The sequence below is a fragment of the Pleurotus ostreatus genome (genome assembly GCF_014466165.1).
Source record: "Pleurotus ostreatus strain PC9 chromosome Unknown scaffold_5, whole genome shotgun sequence".
Classification (NCBI taxonomy): Eukaryota; Fungi; Basidiomycota; class Agaricomycetes; order Agaricales; family Pleurotaceae; genus Pleurotus; species Pleurotus ostreatus.
This window is the reverse complement of record NW_023503160.1, coordinates 3356136-3378267: the sequence shown is the minus strand read 5'-3', so window position 1 is coordinate 3378267 and position 22132 is coordinate 3356136. Positions and strand designations below refer to the sequence as shown.

The window sequence follows — 22132 nt, the reverse complement described above, 5'->3', positions numbered from 1 at the left end:
CTCGACTGCTTGCTCGAACGCACAATACCACATATATACCACATATATACCACATACCACATACCACATATATATATATATATATATATATATATATATATATATAAATAATTACGATCAACTGGATCAACCGCTTTCGTCCCATGCCCCCGCGTGCCCGCTTATTACTCAACCACCCAACCACCCAATCACCCAACCACCCAATCACCCAATCACCCAACCACCCAACCACCGAGAAGATCAGCATGAATGGGTCCGGGGGCGTCAACGAAGGCGTTGAACCGTTGAACCGTTGATCGATAATCACTCACCGGCACCACGTTGGAATTTGAATTTGATCAGCCAACGACGCGTCGCTGCCGCAGCACACCACAGATCCCATCATCCCATCGTCCTATCATCCTACGTGCCCATCTCGCCTATCTCGCGCCACGATGCATGCATGATCTCACGTCTTCGCATCTTCGCACCTCCGGATCTCCCATCCACGCGCCGTCACCATGGTACCCCTCTTCTCCCTTCTCCACCCCCTTCTCCCTTCTCCTTCTCCACCCACCATTCCAGCGTCCCCCTCCTCCCGGCAGTAGCAATAGTCAACAGAGCCCGACAGACACCTTCCATCGCGCTGCCAGTATCCACGCGCCCACGTGCCGAGACCCGCATTGACGCCACGCAACCGACCGCGCTGACTGTTGACTGTTGACTGCTTGCTCGAATGCGCATGTGGATGTGGATGTGGATGTGAACGTGGATGTGGATGTCGCGAAGGACGACGCGTCGTGAAGGGAACGTGTCTACCTTTGTCGCGAAGGGAAAACGTGTCTCTGCCACTCTGGATGCTAGACGTTGAACGTCGAACGTTGAGTGGCGGAATGGCGGAATGAATCGCTTGCACGGCGACATTGGTCAGGAGGATGCATGCTCGATGCACGATGCACGATGAATGGTGAATGGTGCACGATGAATGCTGGTGGAATGCTGGACGTCACGGTTGTCAAGAGACCTGTGAGGACACGGCGCCTGGATAGGGATAGGGATAGGGGTGGGGGATAGTCGATAGGGGGTCATTAATCATTAATCAGTGTACAGTGCACTCTATGTAGTGACGCAACTTCGATCCAACCGAAAAGGGACTGGGGTTTCCTGTACGCCGTACGCCGTACTTGGAGTTGTGAAGCGCCGGTCGATTTCGGGCGAGGGTGGCCCTGATATATGATATCTAGCCGTACGGCGTATAACCATAACTATCACTATCACTATCATATCATATACATAATCATAATCCCATCGAACCATCGACAACCGTCGTGCGCCGCCGAAGCCATCCAAAAGCCCTCCCTCCCTCCCTCCCTCCCCAGCTCACACGGCGAGTATAGCCATCATCATCATCATCATCGTGTGTGGGTGCAGGACTAGTCTGATCATACTCAATTATATATTATATTATGGGGTAGGGCCCAGGATCCCAGTCCCTCGCCTCCGCGACCCCTACGATCCCCCTCCCCCCTCCCCCCCTCCCCTCCGAATCCCTCGAACTCCCACCTACTTATCTCCCACCTACTTATCTCCCCCGCCATCTTCCCACCCGCTACCACATCCTAACGTTTAACAGCTACATACTAAAACTAACGCACTAACGTACTGCAGCACACCAGCCTGCCCTCCGACGCCCAGGCTCCGACTCTCTGACACCCCTCACCACACACGCTAAGCACTCTATACACCCCCTTTACAGAGCACCGCCGTTCCCATGCTCCCATGCTAGCTCCCACCACTGCACACTCCCACCCCCCACACCTCCCACGGTGCGTACCTGCACTCGCACGCTATTGTCGCCTGCACGATGCGATCTCAGTGCATAATGCATAATGAACCCGGGGCCTTCGTTAATGAACGGAAGGCGGAGTGTGCGGCGTGGCGTGGCGACTGGGCGGGAGTGTTCGTGCTCTCGGCGCTCGAGGATCGGGGTGCCCCGTCAACATCATCATGAATCATTAATCATTGATCATTAATTAGGATGAGGATCAGGATTCAATATTCAATATTCAATATTCAATACTCGGTATGCAGGATTCGGCTGCAGTCGTATTAATGCTAGCGCTCATCGGTGCGCGAGCTTCAAAGAGGTTAATGAGCGTTTGGGCGTTTGGGCGCTTGGATAACTAGATGACCCGCCCTATCGTGCACATACTCCCTTACTCCCATCTGCACATGTACACATGTACACGCCCACTTAATCCATTATCAATCAATCTACCACATCACATCGCATCGCATCACATCGCACTATTATCGCATTTCCGGCGTTCTTTCTCTTCTCTTCTCTCCTCTTCGTTTGAAAACGGACATCTTTCGTATCTCGGCATTCTTCTCGCCACTCCTCTTCTCTCTCCCGCCTTCTAGCGCCTCTCTCTCTGCCGCCTTCTCTGCCGCCTTCTCTCCCCCCCTCTCCCTTCTCGAGCGCGCGTTCGCGTCAGCACCCCGCGCTTCGCCCACGCTCGTACGACTCTGCCCGGCTCAATTCGTGATTCGTGATTCGTGATCCTACCAGCTCCCATTGTCGTCGCTTTGTAACTTCCGTTTCGCGATTTGTTTCCTTCCAACAACTTCCAACTCTCAACTCCCAACTCCCAACTTCCAACTTTCTGCTTCTCGACGCTCTCATGGCCGACGATCGCCCGGTGTACGTACGCCTTTACGCATGATATCCCTCATATCAAAATCTCTCAGTCATCGACAGAATGAGAATGAGAGAGTGAGAACGACAGGATGGTAGGATGATAGGATGGGGGAATGAGAATGAGAATGAGAATGAGGGAAGTGGATTAGTGGCGTCTCCGTCTCCGTCTCCGTCTGCATATATCTGAATGTCTGAATGTCTGAATGTCGGAGCCCGTCATGGGTACGGCACCATATTGTATTGTATCATATATTATTTTCTATTATGTTATATTATATTGTATGTTATATCGCAGCATAGTACCATATATGCTGTAGAGTAGAGCGAGGATAGTGATTGTAGGGGTCTAGAGGTGTAGGAGTATAGAGATCGCTTCCAAGGCCCACAGTGTCGTGGCGCGTTGATGGGCCCCTAGTAGCCCCTAGTCGCCAGTCTGCAATGCGCTCCTCCTTCTCCTCCCTCTTCGTCCTCCCTCTTTCCCGTTTTACATCATACATCATACATGGACTCACTAATACCGCTACCAGACGTTCGGTGTCGGTGCAAGTTCTCGAGCTGACGATCGCCCGCCGTACGTACGCACATACACATACACTTACGCATACACATACGCTTACACATACGCATACGCTTACGCTTATGCACGATATGCGGGATGCTTGGCGTAGGATGCTTGATGCTTGGAGTAGGATGGAGGATGCTTGGCGTAGGATGCGGGACGCTTGGAGTAGGATGCATGATCATGATGGAGAACACGAAGCACCGAGAGAATGAGAGAATGAGTGCCTCCGTACATCGTCTCATCCACCCACCCCATCCCGCCCCATCCCACCCCATCCACCCCATTCCATTCAATACCATTCACAGCACCACCCCTCCGCCCCTCCGCCCCGTTCCCACCGTTCCCACCGCTGTCCCGCCGTCACTTCCATGCCATTGTTCCCCGCTTCCCCGCTTTCCCCGCTTTCGCGGAGGCTGGGGGAGATGGTTTAGAAAACAGCGGACAGCGGATACGAAGCGTCGCGGCTCGGGCGTGCTACGTAGTGAGGGAGGAAGGGAGGAGGGATGGTGAGGGAAGGTGTGAGGATGTGAGGGAGGGTGTGAGGATGTGAGGGAGGAGGGAGCCCCTAGCGCCCCTAGCGCCGTCTACGCCCACTATCATCGCATCCGCAGTCTAATCGTCTTTCTAGACGTCTCTAAGACTCTACGTCTCTCTTCCTTCACTCTTCCTTCACTCTTCACTCTCCACTAGCACTCTTCAATCTTCACTCTTCACTCTTCACTCTTCACGATCATGCATCATACCATGATCCCGATACCCTTCGAATACCTCTCACCTATCCTTCCGTATGCGGACCCGCACATGATATCCACCCCGCCACCCCGCCACCATATCGTATATCGTCATCGAGCCCTCGATCCCTCGGTCCCTCGAGCGATCGGACTCCCGACCTTGACAACCCCGAATCGAATACAAATTACGGTGAAATCATGAAATCACGAAACCATGAAATCACGAATCATGAAATCGTGGAATCGTCAAATCGTGAAACCACGAATCGTGAAATCGTGCAATCGTGCATCGTGCAATCGACGGCCCACATTACCCTGCCGGTCCACCCTACCTACGCGCCCTATATGCCCTAAGCACATGCTGCGTATAATGCGTATGGTGCACATGATGCATACGACGCTTATGCGCGATACGCGCAATAACGCGTACCGCGATGCCACGTTCGCTCGTCCTCGCGCGATCGAACTGCCGAACTACACACTCCCGAACTACCCATTCCCGACTCCCGACTCCCGACCTCGAATTCGAATTGGAATACGAATGCGAATTACGTTGAAATCATAAAATCATGAAATCGACGGACCTACACACACTAAGCCCACGTTCGCTCGTCCGTATGTATCATTGCTCAGCGCTCAATGCTCCGATGCCCATAACATCGCTCGCGCGCGTTAAGTACCCAAATTCCCAAATTCCCGCCTGCGCATCCTTCCTCCTCCCTCCCTGCCCTTGAGCGTGGTCCTCGATTCTCGATTCAGCGCGGCCTTGGTCCTTACCAATACTACGGTCCTCGCAAGATAATTTGTATTTGTGTTTTCCCTGCCCACCTCCGACCGCACCAACCATATCACGATCCCCCGACGGACCACGCCAGTCTTCCGTATTCCAATATTCCGTATTCCATTATTCCAATATTCCAATATGGAATCCAATTGCCGCTGCATGTGACGCTGGGGGCTGCGTCGTCTCCCCCTCTTCCCTCTGCCCTCTGACCGACCCACGCAGCGGCACTCGATATGTCAATATATCTCGGTGAATATAAGCAACGCAACGAACGCAACGCAGCAAAACAGTCGAACAGTCGAACAGTCAGGAAACAAAACCCGTAAAATCCATGAAAATCAGGAAATCAGGAGATAAAATCAGGAAATCAGGAGAGAATTTTTTCATCTGTTTTATGTTTTACGAGTGTATTATATCCGTTTTATTTGTATATTTGTATATTCCCTGTCCATGGTGCGCATGGTGACAGCGGGATATGACTGAGCATGACTGAGCACTGAGTATGACTGAGCACTGAGCCTGACTGAGCACTGAGCGTCGGCTGTATCTTCATCGTCTACCCTATGTCCTCAATCGTCTATCGTCTATTGTCGCATACGCAGCCCTCGCCAGCGTACCTCCCTCATGCGACTCACAAAAACAAAAAACAAAAACCAAAAACCACGACTCACGCTTATTCCGCTTATTTATATTCCGCTTATGCAAACCACTGTCTCGTCCTGTCCTGTCTTGTCTCGTCTGCCCGCCAAAGTGTGCAAAGGTTTTCAATTATAATCCTTTGTACAGTACAATACAGTTTCAGTTTATCTTGTACAGTGCAGTTTTTATGGGAAGACGTGTACGGCCACAGGTACCGCACTATCCCATACCCAAACACATAGAACCGCTCCATAATGCATCTGTGCAGATGAGGTGGCAGCCCGCCGGCTCTGCCAAGCGCCAAACGTTCCGCAAACTGATGTACTGATGTATGTACAGGATTCCCCCTCCAAACACCCACTCAAAACGATCCTGCGGCTTGCGGGATACTTCATGATCACCAGCACCCAGCAGAGGATCTATTTTTCGGGCTAGGACGTTTTCGGACAGGATCCCCACCCTTCCTCTTCCGGTAAGCGTGAATCCGATCATGATTCATGCTACCCCCCATCCCGGATCGGTTAATCGGTGAATCGAGAAATCGAGAAATGGGTACTGTAAATCGAGATTCCATCGCGATACCGTAATCGAAGCGTCTGGGATCGCGATCGCGATTATGCTAATTCCTGGCGTGCAGCCACCGAGTACTGAGGACTGAGCCAACGCAGTGGATCTCGATTTCCCCCAAATAAGAAATGAGAAACGAGGACATGCCGTATACTATATACGGAAGGGAGGGAGGGAAGGGGGGAGGGGGGAAAAGGGAATTTTTTTGCGAGGACCCTGGGTGCCATGTTCCACCGTGCCAGCTTTCGCTCAGTCTTCCGTCCGTCCGTCAGGCCGTCAGTCGTTCGTTCGCTCGTGCGTCTGAAGTCCGCTTGGATGTGTGGATGAGAATGTGAGATTGTGCAGCATCGGGTGGCCGGGATGCGGTATGCAGACTGCAGATATTGTAGACGGGGCCGGGATGAAGATGAATTAGTGGTGGCGAGGTGGTGGGCGGTGGCTCGTCGCATAGCGCATTGAATATCCGCGAGACCGAGTGAATGATGCATATTCAATATTCATTGTCGGGTAGCGATTGCACGCTTCTGATGGCTCGGGCCTGCTGGGGGTGTCTGACCGGTGGCTGAGGACGGAGCGGGGGCAGTGATTGGTGTGTGCGGATGGTGTGGCTGAGCGTCGTGGGCGGGGGATTGGCTGGTGCCGGATAAGGCAGGCCTCAGGAAGGGCCCCAGGAAGGGAGGATGTTTAGGGTGGGGGAAGGGGGCAGACGGATATGGAAGGATGTTAGGGTGGTAGGGCAGGCGAAGAGGCACCGCAAAAGGAAGCAGGAAGGCAGGGGAACGCAATCGAAGGGGGTCCGCATTAGGAAGGAGGGCAGGGCGCCTAATGGCAGAACAGAGAATTGGGACGGGCAGCCTGCAGAGATATAAATGCCCCTCGTAGTATGGATTCCGGGTGTCTGTCTGTCCCTCCCTGCTCCCCTTCACACTAGACTCCCTTCTCCTCTACCACCACGTCCACGTCCACATCACCAGCACACACCGAGACGAGCACACCGCCGATGTCCCCCACTACGCCTATGACCGGGACCGCCCTCCTCCCCTCGGCCCTCCCCGCCTCCCTCGGAGCCGCCTCCCCCTCCGGACCCTCGTCGACGACGCTCGAGGTCTTCCACTCCATCGTCAAGGGCCGCAAGTCGTGGAAGACCCTCCGCGGCAACGGCGAGGCCGTCTGGCCCCCCGAGCTCGAGGCCGCGCTCCTCGAGGGCCTCGAGTCCTACCAGCCCGACGACAGCAGAGAGACACGCCTCCTCGGACGCTTCCCGATGCGGAATCGGTACATCAGCGATTATATCTGGAAGGTCACGGGCAAGCGGCGGACGGCGAAGCAGGTGGGCAGCCGGCTGCAGCAGCTGCGGGATACGTGTGGCGGGAAGCGATGTGAGTATTACTTGTTGATATGTTCGAAGATCTTTGACTGAGGATGGGTAGTGCTGGCGCTGTTGAGCCCGTGCAAGCGGCAAGTACCCGCACACCGATCGACGCCTGCCCTCATGCGCGAGCAACAGCGCGGAGGCGCCCTTGACTGCCCTTCCCCCCTCGACGACGTCTCCTCTTCACCCTTCTCCTCCGCTTCTCCTTCCACTAGCCCCTCGTCTTCGACCACGTCGCCGCTCGTGATCTGCATCGACCTCCTCCCGCCCTCCTCGCCCCTGCCCTCGCCCGCGCCCGCCTCGTCGCCGGTGCAGGACAGCACGGGCACCTTCCACGCCGCGCAGCCGCGCCCCATCAAGAGCATCGACCCCACCGTCACCTTCCTCTCCCAGCACCACATCGACGCCACGTCGCACTACACCGTCTACCAGACCCAGACCCAGACCCAGCAGCACCACGGACTCCACGGCCACGGCCACGCCGAGAACGCGGTCGTGTTCTCGGAGAGCACGCCCCTCGTCCTCGTGCCGAATGCGCTGCCCGCCGCTGACGGCGAGACGCTCGTCTACTCCACGGCGCTCGTCCCCGGCTTCTGGAGCGAGATCGCTGATGCGCACGGTATGTCCCTCTCACCCGTCTCTCGCACCCCCCCTGCCTGCATACTCACGCGCACACACAGACCCGACGCACTACACGATCCACCAGGAAATCATCAAGCACGTTCCCGCCTCCGCCTCCGCGCCCACCTCCCCCACCTCCGCCTCCCCCTCGTCGCTCTCGTCGCTCGCATCCCCCACCTCCCCCGCATCCCCCTCCGCCCCCGCGCAGCCACAGGCCTCGCAGGTGCTCATGTTCGCCGCGATCTACAAGTTCAAATTCGCCGAGCCCGCGGCGCACTTCTCCTTGGGCATGGGCTTGGGCGTAGGCATGGGCATGGGCCTCTACGACGAGCGCCCCTCCACCTCCTCGTCCTCCGCGTCCCTCGACTCCCTCGACTCCATGGATTCGATGGACTCGATGGACTCGTTCGCATCCTTCACCACCGACGCGACGCACTCCACGACGCCCACGTCCACGAGCTCCTCGCCCACCGTGCACCCGCGCTCCCTCGCCTCCCCCTCCTCCCCCACCTCCCCCTCCTCACCTACCTCCCCCTCTTCACGCACCTCCCACCCATCGACCCCGTCCCCCGCATCCCGCACACACGCACACACCAGCACCAGCAAGATCTCCCTCCCCCTCCCCCCATCCCTCTCGCTCTCCCTCCCCCTCTCGCCCTCCTCCGCCAATGAGCATCAGCACCAGCACCTGAGCCCCGCGAGCCCGCCCCCGACGGCCTCGACGCCCGGCGACGACGCGTTCGACTACTTCCTCCCCGTCGACATCGACGTCGCGCAGTTCGTCGCGGACCCGTTCTCGGCGGCGCAGCACGCCTCGTATGGCCTCGGCGGCATGGCCTCGGCGGGATGAACATGGGCATGGGCATGGGCATGAGCATGAGCGGAGGGATGGGCGGCGGAATGGGGGGTATGGGCGGCATGGGCGGCATGGGCGGGGGCATGATGGACATCCACGGCATGCTCAACATCGACTACGCCCCCGCCTCCTCCGCCTCCGCCTCCTCCGCCTCCGCCTGCTCTTCCTCCCACGCCGGCAAGCACCAGGAGGAGAGCTTCTACGAGCTGTCCTCCGAGCCGGGCGTGTATGATTCCGCTAATGCCGGGTGGGGGATTGGCGGGATTGGGGGGCATCACCAGCAGGGCCAGGTGCATGAGCAGGTGCAGATGCATCAGCATGGAGGACATGGAGGACATGGGGGGCACGGGTTCGGCCAGGAGTACTCGACGTATGTGCTCTGAATCGGCGGATTGATAAATTGACATTGGGATTGGGATACCCTCGCCTCCTCTCGCCTCAACCTCGCAATGTAACACCAAACCACCAAACCACCAAAGCACTCGCAAACGACTCCGTCTGCCCCTGTTGTACCACCCCTCTCTCCTCTCTCTCTCTCCTTTCACGCCTCTCCCCATAACACCATAACATAAACGCCTATAACGCGCCATCCACACACGTCTCCACGAAGCGATACACGCATACGCACATACGCATACGCACACGCCTGTTGTACCACCACCACGCTCATTTGTACCACCCGCCCACGTCTCGCCCGTCTCGGATCCACGCTCATTTGCACTTGTACCGCCTCCCCCATTCCGTGCTGCTGCTGTTGTACCACCACCACCACTGCTACTACCACCACTGTCTTTTTAGAAATGTGTATCACCCCCGTCGGAAGTATGACTGCAAATAAACACTAAACACCGAACACCGAACACCGAACACCAAACTCCAAATACCGCGAGGCTTGTACGCTTCTCCCCCCATTTCCTGTTCCTACATTTCCTGTTCCGTATCATTCATACATCTCCTTGTCTACGTGTATCTCTCTCTTCCCGTCTCTCTCTTCCCGTCTCTGTGTCCCCATTGCCATTGTCATTGTCATTGTATATATCCCATATCTCGTATCTCTTTCGGATTCCATACACTGTTACACATTTACGCTGTTACACATTTACGCTGTTAGGATGTACGCTGTTAGGATGTACGCTGTTAGGATGTTGCACTTTGCACTTTGTACCGCAGTCTGCGAGTCGGGCTCTTTTAACGTTTCTCGTTTCTTATTCTTCATTTATCGTTTATCATTTGTACACCATTTGTACTCTGTACTCCTACCTTCATACACTTGTATCACCCCTTCCACGCCCCCTTCCCCATTTCCCCATTTCTGCACCACCCTTTCAAATCCCAAATCCACCCCTTTCAAAATCCAAATCCACCCCTTCCAAAACGTTCCAAACGCCCAAAATACGACTCGAACTCGAATTTCCAAAACTTTAAAACTTTAAAACTTCACCCACTAACCCACTCCCACTTACCGTATATCTACGCTACACGCTGCTTGTACTATCTATCTCTATATATGCACTAAGAACGCACGGCGAATGAATGGCGCATGACGATAAGATATGGATATGGCTAAGGGGAAGTGGGGTGAGGTAAGGGAAAGGGAGTGAGGGTGAGGTAAGAGGTAAGCTTAGCGAGAACCGAATGACCGAATGATGACTCCGAGCGCGTGGCCCATCGCAGTGCTCTGCTTCTGACATCTGGACATCTGCATATCCGGATATCGACCTGCCGCCTCGTGTTTCCAAGCTCGTGTTCTGGGTGGTAAGCTCCTGTTCCAAGCAGTAAGCCACTTCTGCCATCCTGCCATCGACAAGCGCGTGTTCTGGGTGGTAAATATTTGAATCGAGTCAGCGGCGGGCCAACAGCGGGCGGAAGCTGAAGCGCTGAAGCACTGATCATCCTTTTCCCTATCAATTTACTATCCTCTGGAGACAAAGCTTCCTCCCGATGCCCGACTTCCTTGAAACCTCCTCCTTCCAGCTTCCAACGTCAACTTCCAAGCCTGTACGCTTGAACGCTCCCAGATCAACTTTCAACCCAGCTGGAAGGACTTCCCAGCACCGGCGGTAGAGTACGTTCTGCGCTCTGAATGCTTCCCGGTTCGTTACCGCCCGGAACACGCAAGGAACGGAACGCCTACTTCCAAGCTCGTACCTACCCCTACCTCCCCCGATCTGCTACCCAGCGCTCCACAAATTCCAATCCAATATCAACTGACAACTCATCAGCATACCGGTATCCTCTGCGGCGATCGTGTCTTCGTGGATGTGTTCGAAAGAGAAGGGAGCCGGCGCGGAAGCTGATCACGCTGGGGGTTATGATTATGCGGGGCGAGTCGGCGCCGTGTTGGGCAGGCGCGTAATATGTATGGCCGCCGCCTGTGGGTGGGTGGGAGTAGGCCAGGTGGGCGCGTCACCGGCGCTCCGATGACGATGACGATGACGATGACGATCGCGACGTTGCACTGCGATGCGTTATAAATCGATCCCCTTTTCGTCCTCGTGAGCATCGCGCCTTCACGCCATATCATTCTCATATCATATCTGCTAATGCATCGTCTACCCGCAGGCGCGTCGCCCGTCCACGATCGAGTCGCGATCAAGCGCAAGCTCTAGCTCAAGCTTCACCGGCACCGACGCTCCACGATCGCGTCGCCGATCGCGATGATCGAGGCGGTCCATCTGCGTAGATACTAGAGAGCTGTTGAGATGGCCAGAGCTGAAGACGATGCCAACGCCGATGGTGAAGATGCCGATGCCGATGCTGGGGTGTCGACAGAGATCCAGGCATCCGCCCCGACGTCATATACCACACCGAATTATCGATTATACGCCATCGTCTCATCATGCATCAGACTCCATCCCAGACATTCTCCGAATTTCCAAACAGCAGGCCTCGACGTCGATCGCGTTTCGACGTTGCCAACTGCCAACTGCCAAAATGTGGCTGAGGTTCGACTTGGGGCTGAGGCCTGAAGAACGGACGGCGGAAGCAGATCACCCGCCCTTCTCCCCGTATCCTGTACCCTGTGTCCCATTACGTCTGACCGTCATGAATTCATTGGTCCATCGGCGGCGGGCCTGAAGCTGAGCGCTGAAGGCCAGACGAGACATCCCACAATCCACTTGAACTTGACTGCGCACCGTCGATCGCAACGCCGACGCCCGATCGCAAATCGTGCTTCGTGCTTCGTGCTTCGTGCTTCGTGAACGTTTGAACGCGTGAACCACGATTCACCGATTCGCGATCCAAACACCCACGCCCGAGTTCGCAGCACCGAACAGACACAGACACACGCCTGCGTCATACTGAGACACCAGACCCACAAACCACCAGAACCACAAACCACCAGAACCACCATACCCTCCATACCCTCCATACCCTCCATACTCTCCATACTCTCCGTACCCTCCATACCCTCCGAATTTTCCAACAATGCAAAGCTTCTGAAACCTGAATATCGAATATCGAATACCGAATATTGAATACCGAATACCGAATATCGAATTAGCGAATTAGCGAATTAGCGAAGCTGCCAGACGTGTGGCTGGGGCACGGACGGCGGAAGCAGATCCGCGCCCTATTCCCTATCCCTATCCCCGTATCCCCGTATCCCCGTATCCCCATACTATCCAGGCGTATCCAGGCGCATAGGCGTATCCCCGTATATCTATATATCTTTCGGCGGCGTCCGGCACCTGGCAGCAGCGCGTCACATCCTCTGAGTCTAGGTGTGAGCCCAGCCGGCTGGGCAGTGGGCGGTGTCGTCAAGCCAAAGAAAGAATGTTGAATATTGAGTGTTGAGAGTGAATGAACGTTGAATATCTGAATATTGAATACCAATATCCGTGTGCTTGAGTTTCACTATCAAATATCCGCCCACACGGAGGCACGGAGGCACGGACGCATGGTGCGTGAACGCGGTGGCTGGGCGCTGAGCGCTGAGCAGTGAGTGCAGAGTTGGCCGCCGGTAGCTAGTAGCTAGCCTGGAATGCACCTCCTCAATGCTCATGGACATCCCGAACCCCATATCCCGCGTCCCCGCGCGTCGGCGCGTCGGCCCCGGGCGTCAGCGCGTCACCATCATCTCTAACATCTAATATATCTAACATCTCTAACATCTAACATCTCTCAGCCATCTAAGACAACGATCGCCACGATCGCCCACAGCGATCATGCCCGCCGGAGCACGGAGCACGGAGGGCGGAATCCGATCGCCTATCCCCGCTGAAACATCGCCCTCGCCCTCGCCCGCCAGCAATCGAACAATCGAATCATCGAATCATTGGCCTAATTGTATAATTGAATAATTGAATAATTGGGTAGCTAGGCAGATATCCCCGTATGTCCGTGAATCATATGCATATGAATATGAATTCGGGCATTGGGATTCGGAGTTCGGGGGTCGGAGGCGAGGGCGGAAGCAGATCGCTGACATGGACTGACAGACACTTGAGACATATGAGACATATGAGACATCTGAGACAAAAGCTTGCTCTAGCGGTGCAGCGACGGCGTCGTCCCGCCGCCCCGTTCTGTTGCAAATGTCCAATGGTATACGAGGTCGTATTCGTGTCCATAAGCATACAACAGGCAGCACATCGCATCACACGTCGTAATAAGAGACAAAGCTACACACTGCACACAGTCCATCATCACAGTTCACAATTCGTCATTCTCGTATTTACGCATTCAAATATTCACGCATCAACGCGTTAGCGGATTACGCTACGGTGAACGTGCCCGAGACGCCCGAGAAGGAGGAGATGGAGCCGATGAGGGGCTTCGAGTCGCCGAAGTACGAGATGCGGTAGGAGCCTGCGGGGGTGCCGCTTTCGATCGTCCTGCAGCGGCAAGGGGTGAGTAGACGCGCGCGTGGGGGTGGCGGTGCACTTACCAGGTTATGTCGACGGTGCTGGTTCCCAGTACCTACCAAACCATCCGCATGTGAGTTGCAATGTCAAAAGACCCGAAGGGAGACCCACGCACCGTACTAGTCCTCGTCCACTTGAACGTCGTCGAGGGGTGCGAGTCCGATCTCACAGCCCGCCATTGCCCGTTGACTTGCTGTTCCACCGTGAGGAACGTACTCTCCAGCCTCAGATTGTTCTACCCCAGAACCAAACAACCCGAAATCAGCAATCAGTAATCAGAACCCAAAAATCACGCCATCGGCTCAAACCCCTCACCAGCCCCACCAGGCCTCAGGCCAGCCGATAAGGCGAGAGAGAAGACACTCACCCTGGGATTGGCGCCTACGAACTGCACCCGTACGGCATCCCCAGCACGATAAGGCGTCGTGTTCACGTTCGTCAGAACCTGGCCGAACCGCTTCCCAATCGGCGCAGCGTCGAACACCACAGCCGTCTGCGCGAGAAGCGAGAAGCGAACAGCATTCGAACATACGCGCAAACATGGGACGTAAACGCATAAACATAAACATAAATATATAAAAAGTGTGAGTGAGTGGGTGTCCAACCTAAACGCCACACAGACAGACTGTGCACATAGAGCCGAAAGACTGACCTGGAGGGAGATCGCTTTACCCGAGAGATCGGGCGGCGCGGGATCAGACGGCGGAACAGCGCCGGCGGAAGCGTTATCGGCAAGGAAGGAAACTAAGCTTCCATATTTATCGATGTAGGCGTCCAATGTGTCTGATAGTCGCAGCACACGTAAGGCACGAAGCGAAGCGATGCAAGGGGCGTTGCGTTCGAGAAGAGAAGACGAACATCGACGTCGATGTCGGCGGCGGGAAGGTACATAACGAAAATGAAAACCATGAGCAATGATGATCATGTTGATGTTGATGGTGCATATGTTTTATGATGGATGATAAGGAGAAGAACGCACATTGACCAAATATAGTAGACGCTCCTTCGTAGCGCTGGATGCTGTATTCTTCTTTGGTGGTGACGTAGTGCGCGTAGGTGTTGGCGGGACCTGCGACGACGACATATGCGTCCGACCCGATGACGCCGGATGAGATGAGTTTGGCGCGAAGCGCCTCCCTACGACGACGGAGCAATTCAAAACCGCGAACGGTGGCAAATGGAGGGAAGCACATACCGCATGCGCCGCCCCGCCATTGTGGTGAGTTCTCCCGGCATGACCAGAATCACGAAGTTACCGATGCGAAGCATCTGGATGCTGACGGTGGATGGCGACCAAGCATAGGGGGTACTAGCGGCACCCTAACGGCAGAGGAATGATGAGAACAGCACCGATACGACGGTGGCTGAGGGAGCCGAAACTCACAGTATTGAGAAGAATGGGCTTTGGTGCCTGACAGGCCTTCTGCTCAGCGGATGGGAGCGGGGTGATAGCGCCTGCGAATGGAATTGTTTCAACGGTGAAAAAAGAAATCTCAGCGGCATAGATAAACGAGTATGCTTTACCTTTGACGATTTGCCAGAATGGATTTCTAGAATGAAGAGGGTAAATAGTATAGGCGGTCGTTCGTAAGCGACGAATCGATTGTACGTACTGGCTAGTTGAGTTGTCTCCTTGGACGAAGTCGAAGGCGCCTGGGCCATCACTTGAATCAATCAGTGGATAAGAAGTACATTATATATTGAGCGTTGATGACACTCACGTTGTGCCACCAGCGAAGGAGAAGCCTGGGATGGACATGTCAGCACAGCCGCCTCGATTGTGAGAAGAACGACGACACACCAAGAGCAGCTGGGCACGTATTCACAGTAGAACCATTCGGGAGCTGGAAAGAGTGGGTGGCCCTTAATCACCGATGATAAGTTATCACTCGGAAAAAGAGTGTTCGAGGGTCTAACATATTTAGATAGGTGTGGACGCTTTTCACGGCGCCATGAACTGGCGCCAGGGTGCTACTCATTAACCTGCTTGCTCCTTGGAACTGAGCGTCTCCAATTATCCGGTTGGATTCAAAGTCAGAGATGCGAAAGCCCGGGCCGCTTTATCGCGCAGTAAGCGTCAATGAGAATTACCATGTAAAAGTCAGCGAATCACCTACCGGCCGTGACATGCTTGCGCGGTACCTCCGCAAGTTGAACTCTCAAAGTCGCAAGGTTGACCATCGAAGGCTTCTCCGGGGCTCTCACAGAATGCTCCTAGGCTGAGAGAAGAACGTTGATAGATGGGTCAGACCATGTGAGAGAATATAGCTCACGTATTTGGACTAGTATCGCCGACGTTTGCTGTATTTCCGAATTAGTCTATATTGAGCGCGTACTGAGGAGCTGGAGAGACTTACACTGCGTAAATCCAGCAACAAATGTCGTATTCCCCGGCATTGTGGTCGGCTCGACGGATGCTTTGATACCATTAACGTTAATCGAACTTCGGAGAAAGGAACGACCGGAACTCACATTCATACAGAAATGCGGCCATGCCTTTATTGTCAGTACTAATAAGAGTGTTGTTCTATTGAGAAGTTAGTTCAATTGACTTATTGACAAAGTTCAAGAAAAGTACTTCGTAGATGCTCGTGCCGTGGACGGCGAAAAAGTTAAGGAACCCTCGAGGGTTACCATTAGCATCGTCGAACCGAAGAAGAGTCATATCTTTGTCTTGATCGAATTCATACCGTGCACGCTCCTCGGCCGGATTCGCAAGGTATGCCGATGGAGAGCGGTTGATATTGGCATCGAGGACAGTCGTATTCCCAAGACTGAGTTTGCCTGGTGCCAGCGACGCATGGGCCCGCTGTACGGCACGAACGGTTCCAGCCACGATCGCATCCGCTGATTGTTTGACATATCCCAAAGAAGTGATTTGAGGAAGAAGGTTCTCAAGAAAACCGCCAACCCCGGAGTGCTATCGTTCATGTGAAAAGGAAGCAGAATAAGGGTGGAAAACGTAAATAAATTACCTGGTGGGTCCCTACGAAAGCGATATTGTCGTTGGTATAAACTCCGGGGAATTGGGAAGATAACTGGGAGACTATGGAGCGGCGCACCCCGCTGTCACCTGGCCACGAGGAGATCATCAGGGTGGCATACTAATAGAAAGGTATGCACTTACCCATTGCAATATCTGTCAAACATGAGACAAAGAAGTAAGTACGAAAGTCTTCCCCTGCCAAAACCTGGCCGTGATCGATACTACTACCCATAAGGGCACAAAGACATATCACGCCAGATGATTGGCAGCTCAGAATATTCTGATATTTTAGGCGACCCGTGGATGGTCAAAATAGGCACCGGTCACGCACCCGCATTGATAAAGACTACCCGGTCGGAGGGCTTGGCTGCATCCGCAACGATGAAGGCGCGACTGCGCTGTCGCATATGCAACCCTGTCCCCACCTGGGCTAAGCTCGCGTACCCCTGCCATGAAGTCAATCTTCAGCAAAGCCACAGAGACAAAGCTGTATTTCCACCGCACCATCAAATTGGTCTCCACCACAGGCCTGGTGAATGACAGTTGTGCTCAGCCACATAGTTCGCCATTCGAGAAACGATAGGATTTACCCTGTTATGTCGCCAACACCTTGCGCGGAGGAGCCTGCATCAGCCGACGGTCGCGCCTGTAGCACAAGACGTGATATGACTCACCCAACCCCAGGAGATATTGCGCTGCCACCCCTTGCTGTCCGTCAACATATCCGAGAGAAGCGAAAAGCGCGTTGGAGACTAGGAGACCCTTGGTGAGCGACCAAACGAGCTTCGACATCGTGTCCGGTAACGAGGCCAGTATGTCCCAGTAGCCGTCGAAAGCGAGTGGGAGGGCATGATGGTAGAGCGAAGGCATTCCTCTTATAGACGCCACAGTCCTCGCTGTGGGCTTCTGGTTGCATCATCGATCATAACGACACACGCTGCCCCTGCTGTATTCGTTCTGATCACGAGCCATCCCTGACAATCCTCACACACGATTGTCGGTGGCAAATCATCGCTCCTCGGCTGCAAAGAACAAACCTGAGACGAAGTGCCAATGCTACAAGCCGCACGATGATCTCCAAGGTGAATGTGAAAGGTATGTTATTTTCATTTCTCATTGTCTACGACAACAACAGGCTAATACTTATGCATAGGACCATGCGAAAATTGGTCCCATGCGTGGAAGAGCCTCATGACGCGCGTAGCGACGAGGGAAACGAAGATGAGAATGTACCTTACCACAAGTAGTCGGCTGGGTACAGGTGACAATGCCGACCACGGGGAACCTGCCGACCTCATGGTGCTCGAAGCAGGGAGTGCCGGGATCGCCGAGCGCATCAAAAGTGTTTCTCTGGGGGCAAGCATCAGCATTCATCAAAGAATCACTAGCCCGGAAAACGAAGGTTCAGTTGGCTGTTCTTAGTTTTTATGAAAGTATTCCCCATCGCATAAGCTCCGGAAATGGTGATAGAGATTGTCATCCGAAAGACGAAAAGAGAAGGTTGCACTCACTGTCGATCCATGAGGTGATCCCTGCAGATAAGCCAGTATCGAGTGGAAGTGGATCAGTCACCGTGGTCGCCTAGCAAGAGCCAAGTCAGTATAAGATTCAAAACAAAGCAGGGAACAAAAATCAGTGGTGCAACGGTTTGGCTATGTGCTCTGCCATTCGTCAAAGCGTAGACGCTACGACTGGGGCGGCAAGAAATCATCACGATAGAAAACACGAAAGATACTCACATATTGTGGCCATCGTTGACGTTGAAGGGGAAAAGGTGAGAAGGACTGAGGGAAATTTTCGCGTCGTCTATACGTATTGTGGCCTGTTTGCTTCCGAAGTTGTTTGTGTGACTTTGTCAACAAGCGCTAACTCAGCGAGTTGGACTTTGACCCAGGACCGCATGCAGCACAGACGACGAGAGCAACTGCCATTGGGAATTGAAATGCTAGTATTCCGCCCACCGCGTATCGCTCAGTCATCTGCGACAAGCCTGGAAAGACGGTATCTAAAATCTCCGAGCGTTTTGACCAAGTTTCGACTTGTAACCACAGCTACTACCCCGCTGGCGCTTGGCAGGTATGTCTGGTCATGTTTGAAGTCACTTGTCATATAGCCGCGGACGATGAATTGGATCAAATGCGGTCCCCGTAACAGCTTTTGTCGTTTAATAGAGCAACGAGCCCATGATCTCTCAGCGCCCCGACATCTTCGACTCGGTTAGTAGAACAACCCCATTTTCAGGCCAAAGTCCAATGGCCACCCCTTCTCTATAATTGATGGATTTACAGCGCTTGACGCATCGGTTAGCCGCCATATTTCCAGTGTTCTCGCGTATCTTTCCGGTGAACGATCACCGTCAATTATGTCTTTGTTCCTGCTTCGCTCTCAATGTGGTTAAACCCAAAGCTCGGTCTATTTTCAGATCCTACCACGGGCTTCGCATGGAGAGCGTCTATCGACCTGGTATCAGATATCTGGATTCTGGAAGGCCTTCTGGTCCCTTTACGGTGCTTCAAGCTCTCACTCCTCTCCAAATTGGTGTAGTAGCGCTTGGAGTATTCTCTCTGGACTAAATGACTTCAATGACTCCGTTGTTCTCGTTCTTTATCGCGTTAAAGAATCCGGAACCGTCCCACACTTCGAAATATAGCTCTCCATCACATGATAGGGTCCTTGCCTCCGGCGTTGGTATTTCGCCTGAGGCAAACAAATCATTACGGTACTACAGCCGATCAATCTCAATAACAAAGCCTAATCGAATCACTCAGCGACATCTTCCTTAGGCCCCTTTCTTGACCACGGCGTCGGCCATACGATATTGCACCGATAAAGAATATGTCATGAAGTCCGGAGGTGAGTAGTCGATTTCTCGCGGTGCATACCTGAATTAAGGCTGCTACATACAGGGTTAGCGGGGTGCTTTACAGCCATTACAGCCATGTCATTTCTGAAAAGACTCCACGTTTCGAATTTCAACCTCGTCCATCTACATCGTCATCACAGTCGGAAGATGGTCTCGCCGATGGCGGACCTAGGCGGTCAATCGAGTTTCGCATTTTAGCGCATAGGTGGCTATGTGAAATCCTACATCAGACGAAGAGAATCTGGCCGTTGCTTTACACGGTGCATCCTTCGAGCTACGGATTCTTGAGGAGGAGCTGGGGTCGTTTCCGTGATGGAATCCGAGTCCGAGATATCTCGATCATAACCCAACACTGGGATGGCTCCCACCGATCAACACCATCTGTATTGGTGAGAGAAGGGGCATTGCCTGGCGCCTACTTGAGAGTTCTAAGGCGCTCTATTTCGGTTGCTTCAAGCGCTAAGACATGTCTTAAGGCGACTTGTTCATTGCCATCAGGCGTCTATGCGCGATGGGCAGACACGAAATTCGAAATAGGGTGCTCTTCAGTCAATGCGCGCCCAAGCCTCTGGTCGATTCCGCTGACGCCGTCGGCGCTAACCACGAAGGATCATGTCCAAGTTCCTCTCAAGTCAACTACATTGTCCGAAGGTACCGTTGAATCTCTTTCAGGATGAATTGAAATTTGACATATCCTATGTTCTCATTTTGCAGTTCTGATGCCAGTGTTCAGTGCGCGCCATTGGCACCTGTCATGCACCCATGAACGTTTGAACCATTTTAACGGCAGGGAAATGACAACTCATCTCAGCGACGACATAACAGGGGTCCGCTTCTACTTACAGCTTGCATGCCTGACTCTACCCACGCGCTAATCTTTTGCTGATGGCAATTGGCAATTGTCTTTTCTCTCTCATCCTGACATTCACGAGCCTCGAGGCTCAGGCAACGGGCGACCTAGCTGAGTTCCTTCCTGTTATACACCACATCTTCCATACTGACAGCGACTTCCTCCGTGGAATCCAGAGCCGACTTGGTTATAGTCTACATACACCGGCGTGCGCGGGAGACTCGCACTCATCCATGCCAACACAACTTGAACGACAGCACTGTCAACAAGTCATCCGGGCCACTTTACTACATGCAGAAATATTGTCTAGTGTCTAAGATGGTGTGAAGTCGTAGGTTCATTTCCTCCGGCCAACCATCGTCTCTCAGCTGACGCAAAATACCTGAAGGATCTTTAGTACGTCTGCAATGGATGCGTACTAGGAGCTCGCAAATTCATCACTACAGGTATACCTCCCGAATAGAGCCCTACTGCTCTCCGCGATTTTTCCCACTGCAGTACAGCAAGCTTGTTCCATCGCCTTCTGAAGGCATCCGGCCCTTGCTCCGCCCAAGGACTTCTTCAGCCAGAAGCCACTGTCGAGGTTCCGTGTCTAAATCAAACGGTAATCATGGGTTGTGCGTCTATACAGTATAATTACGGCGTGCATTGACTGGTTCCAAGGTAGTTTACGTCTGCGCGTACGCCGCTAGAAACATCCACTATGCAACACTGCATCAACCGTACAGAAGCATTGTCAAAACGAACTTAAGGGCCTCGCCACCACCAAACGTGTATTCACCATTCCATTCCTGTGGCACACAGTCTCAAGCGCCTTGACTTGAATTTTGACAACGCAAAGTAGAATTAGTTCTTCTTCCACCACACTCATATTAACGATCCAGGCTCTTCCGGCATAATACAATGTCGTTCTGATCCATGCCAAATTCATACTTGCACTCTCGACGTGACCTTTTGGCATCCATCCTACGTGCCACTGGTATGTCAGCCCGTCGATTCTAGTGATTTACTGCGCTGGGTATTGGGGGAGACTTCGCTTCTCAGTTAAGCATGCTCTCTGCTCAGCAATTCCCGTCATCAGAACTGGGCAACAGATCGTGATGATTGAGTAGGGATCAGGAGCTCCGGAGGAGAGGAAGATTGAGCCGAGTCCAGAGAAACAACCCCAGTCAGTCAAAGGATTACCAAAGGCTTACGACCACCTTTGCGAAGGGGATGATACAAATCTATCAGCAAACGCTACGACCTGTAGACGTTCTGATGTGCGTGTCGAAACTCAACATTTGTTATGTTATTTATCCTCTTTTTGAACAGTGGCAGCTGCATACCTGCGGTAAGGAATCACGATATATTGTCCGCGTAAATCTATACCCCTCCGGTCTCTTGATCGGAAGAAACCTTGGGACACTCAGCGTGGCTGTTCACTAGAGGTCACCTTTTACCCAAATTCATCCACTCCCAATTTCAAGTGATTTTTGCCGATGGAGAATACGAACACAGTTGTTGCGTGGTATCGACTGAAATCGACAGGTCCTTGGATGCGCAGGCTCATAGTTCGGTAGCCAAAAGGAATGGCGAGCACGACGCGCTGCGGTCGCTGCGTTTCAACTTCGTTCGCAGTACAGATATACCAACGTAAGACTGATTCCACTTCCGGGGGGAACTTGATGGATACAACAACAAGAAGCCTGGGGTATGTCGGTACGGCAAGGATAAATGACGCACCGAGGGTGCGAAGTAAATGTTGACATTG

At 53.5% G+C, this 22132-nt stretch overlaps 3 protein-coding genes across 3 annotated transcripts; 2 read left to right on the top strand and 1 right to left on the bottom strand.

Moving 5' to 3' along the window:
- Positions 1-6963: 6963 nt before the first annotated feature.
- On the top strand, positions 6964-8806 carry PC9H_008238 (uncharacterized protein; the record flags this gene model as incomplete). The annotated part of the gene is made up of 3 exons (XM_036777752.1): positions 6964-7342; positions 7394-7954; positions 8016-8806. 3 exons carry the CDS (start codon positions 6964-6966, stop codon positions 8804-8806), a joined length of 1731 nt encoding a protein of 576 aa, XP_036631372.1.
- A 26-nt stretch (positions 8807-8832) lies between these two features.
- On the top strand, positions 8833-9195 carry PC9H_008237 (uncharacterized protein; the record flags this gene model as incomplete). The annotated part of the gene is made up of 1 exon (XM_036777751.1): positions 8833-9195. The coding sequence occupies one exon, from the start codon at positions 8833-8835 to the stop codon at positions 9193-9195; it is 363 nt and encodes a 120-aa protein (XP_036631371.1).
- Positions 9196-13529: 4334 nt separating this feature from the next.
- PC9H_008236 (uncharacterized protein) lies at positions 13530-17536 on the bottom strand (the record flags this gene model as incomplete). The annotated part of the gene is made up of 24 exons (XM_036777750.1): positions 13530-13650; positions 13704-13735; positions 13796-13915; positions 14048-14173; positions 14333-14463; positions 14660-14817; positions 14876-15000; positions 15065-15135; positions 15205-15230; positions 15294-15344; positions 15402-15426; positions 15482-15543; positions 15598-15738; positions 15798-15899; positions 15954-15981; positions 16038-16097; positions 16153-16207; positions 16259-16600; positions 16656-16753; positions 16808-16819; positions 16998-17112; positions 17171-17195; positions 17257-17275; positions 17341-17536. The coding sequence occupies 24 exons, from the start codon at positions 17534-17536 to the stop codon at positions 13530-13532; spliced, it is 2241 nt and encodes a 746-aa protein (XP_036631370.1).
- Between the last annotated feature and the right edge of the window lie 4596 nt (positions 17537-22132).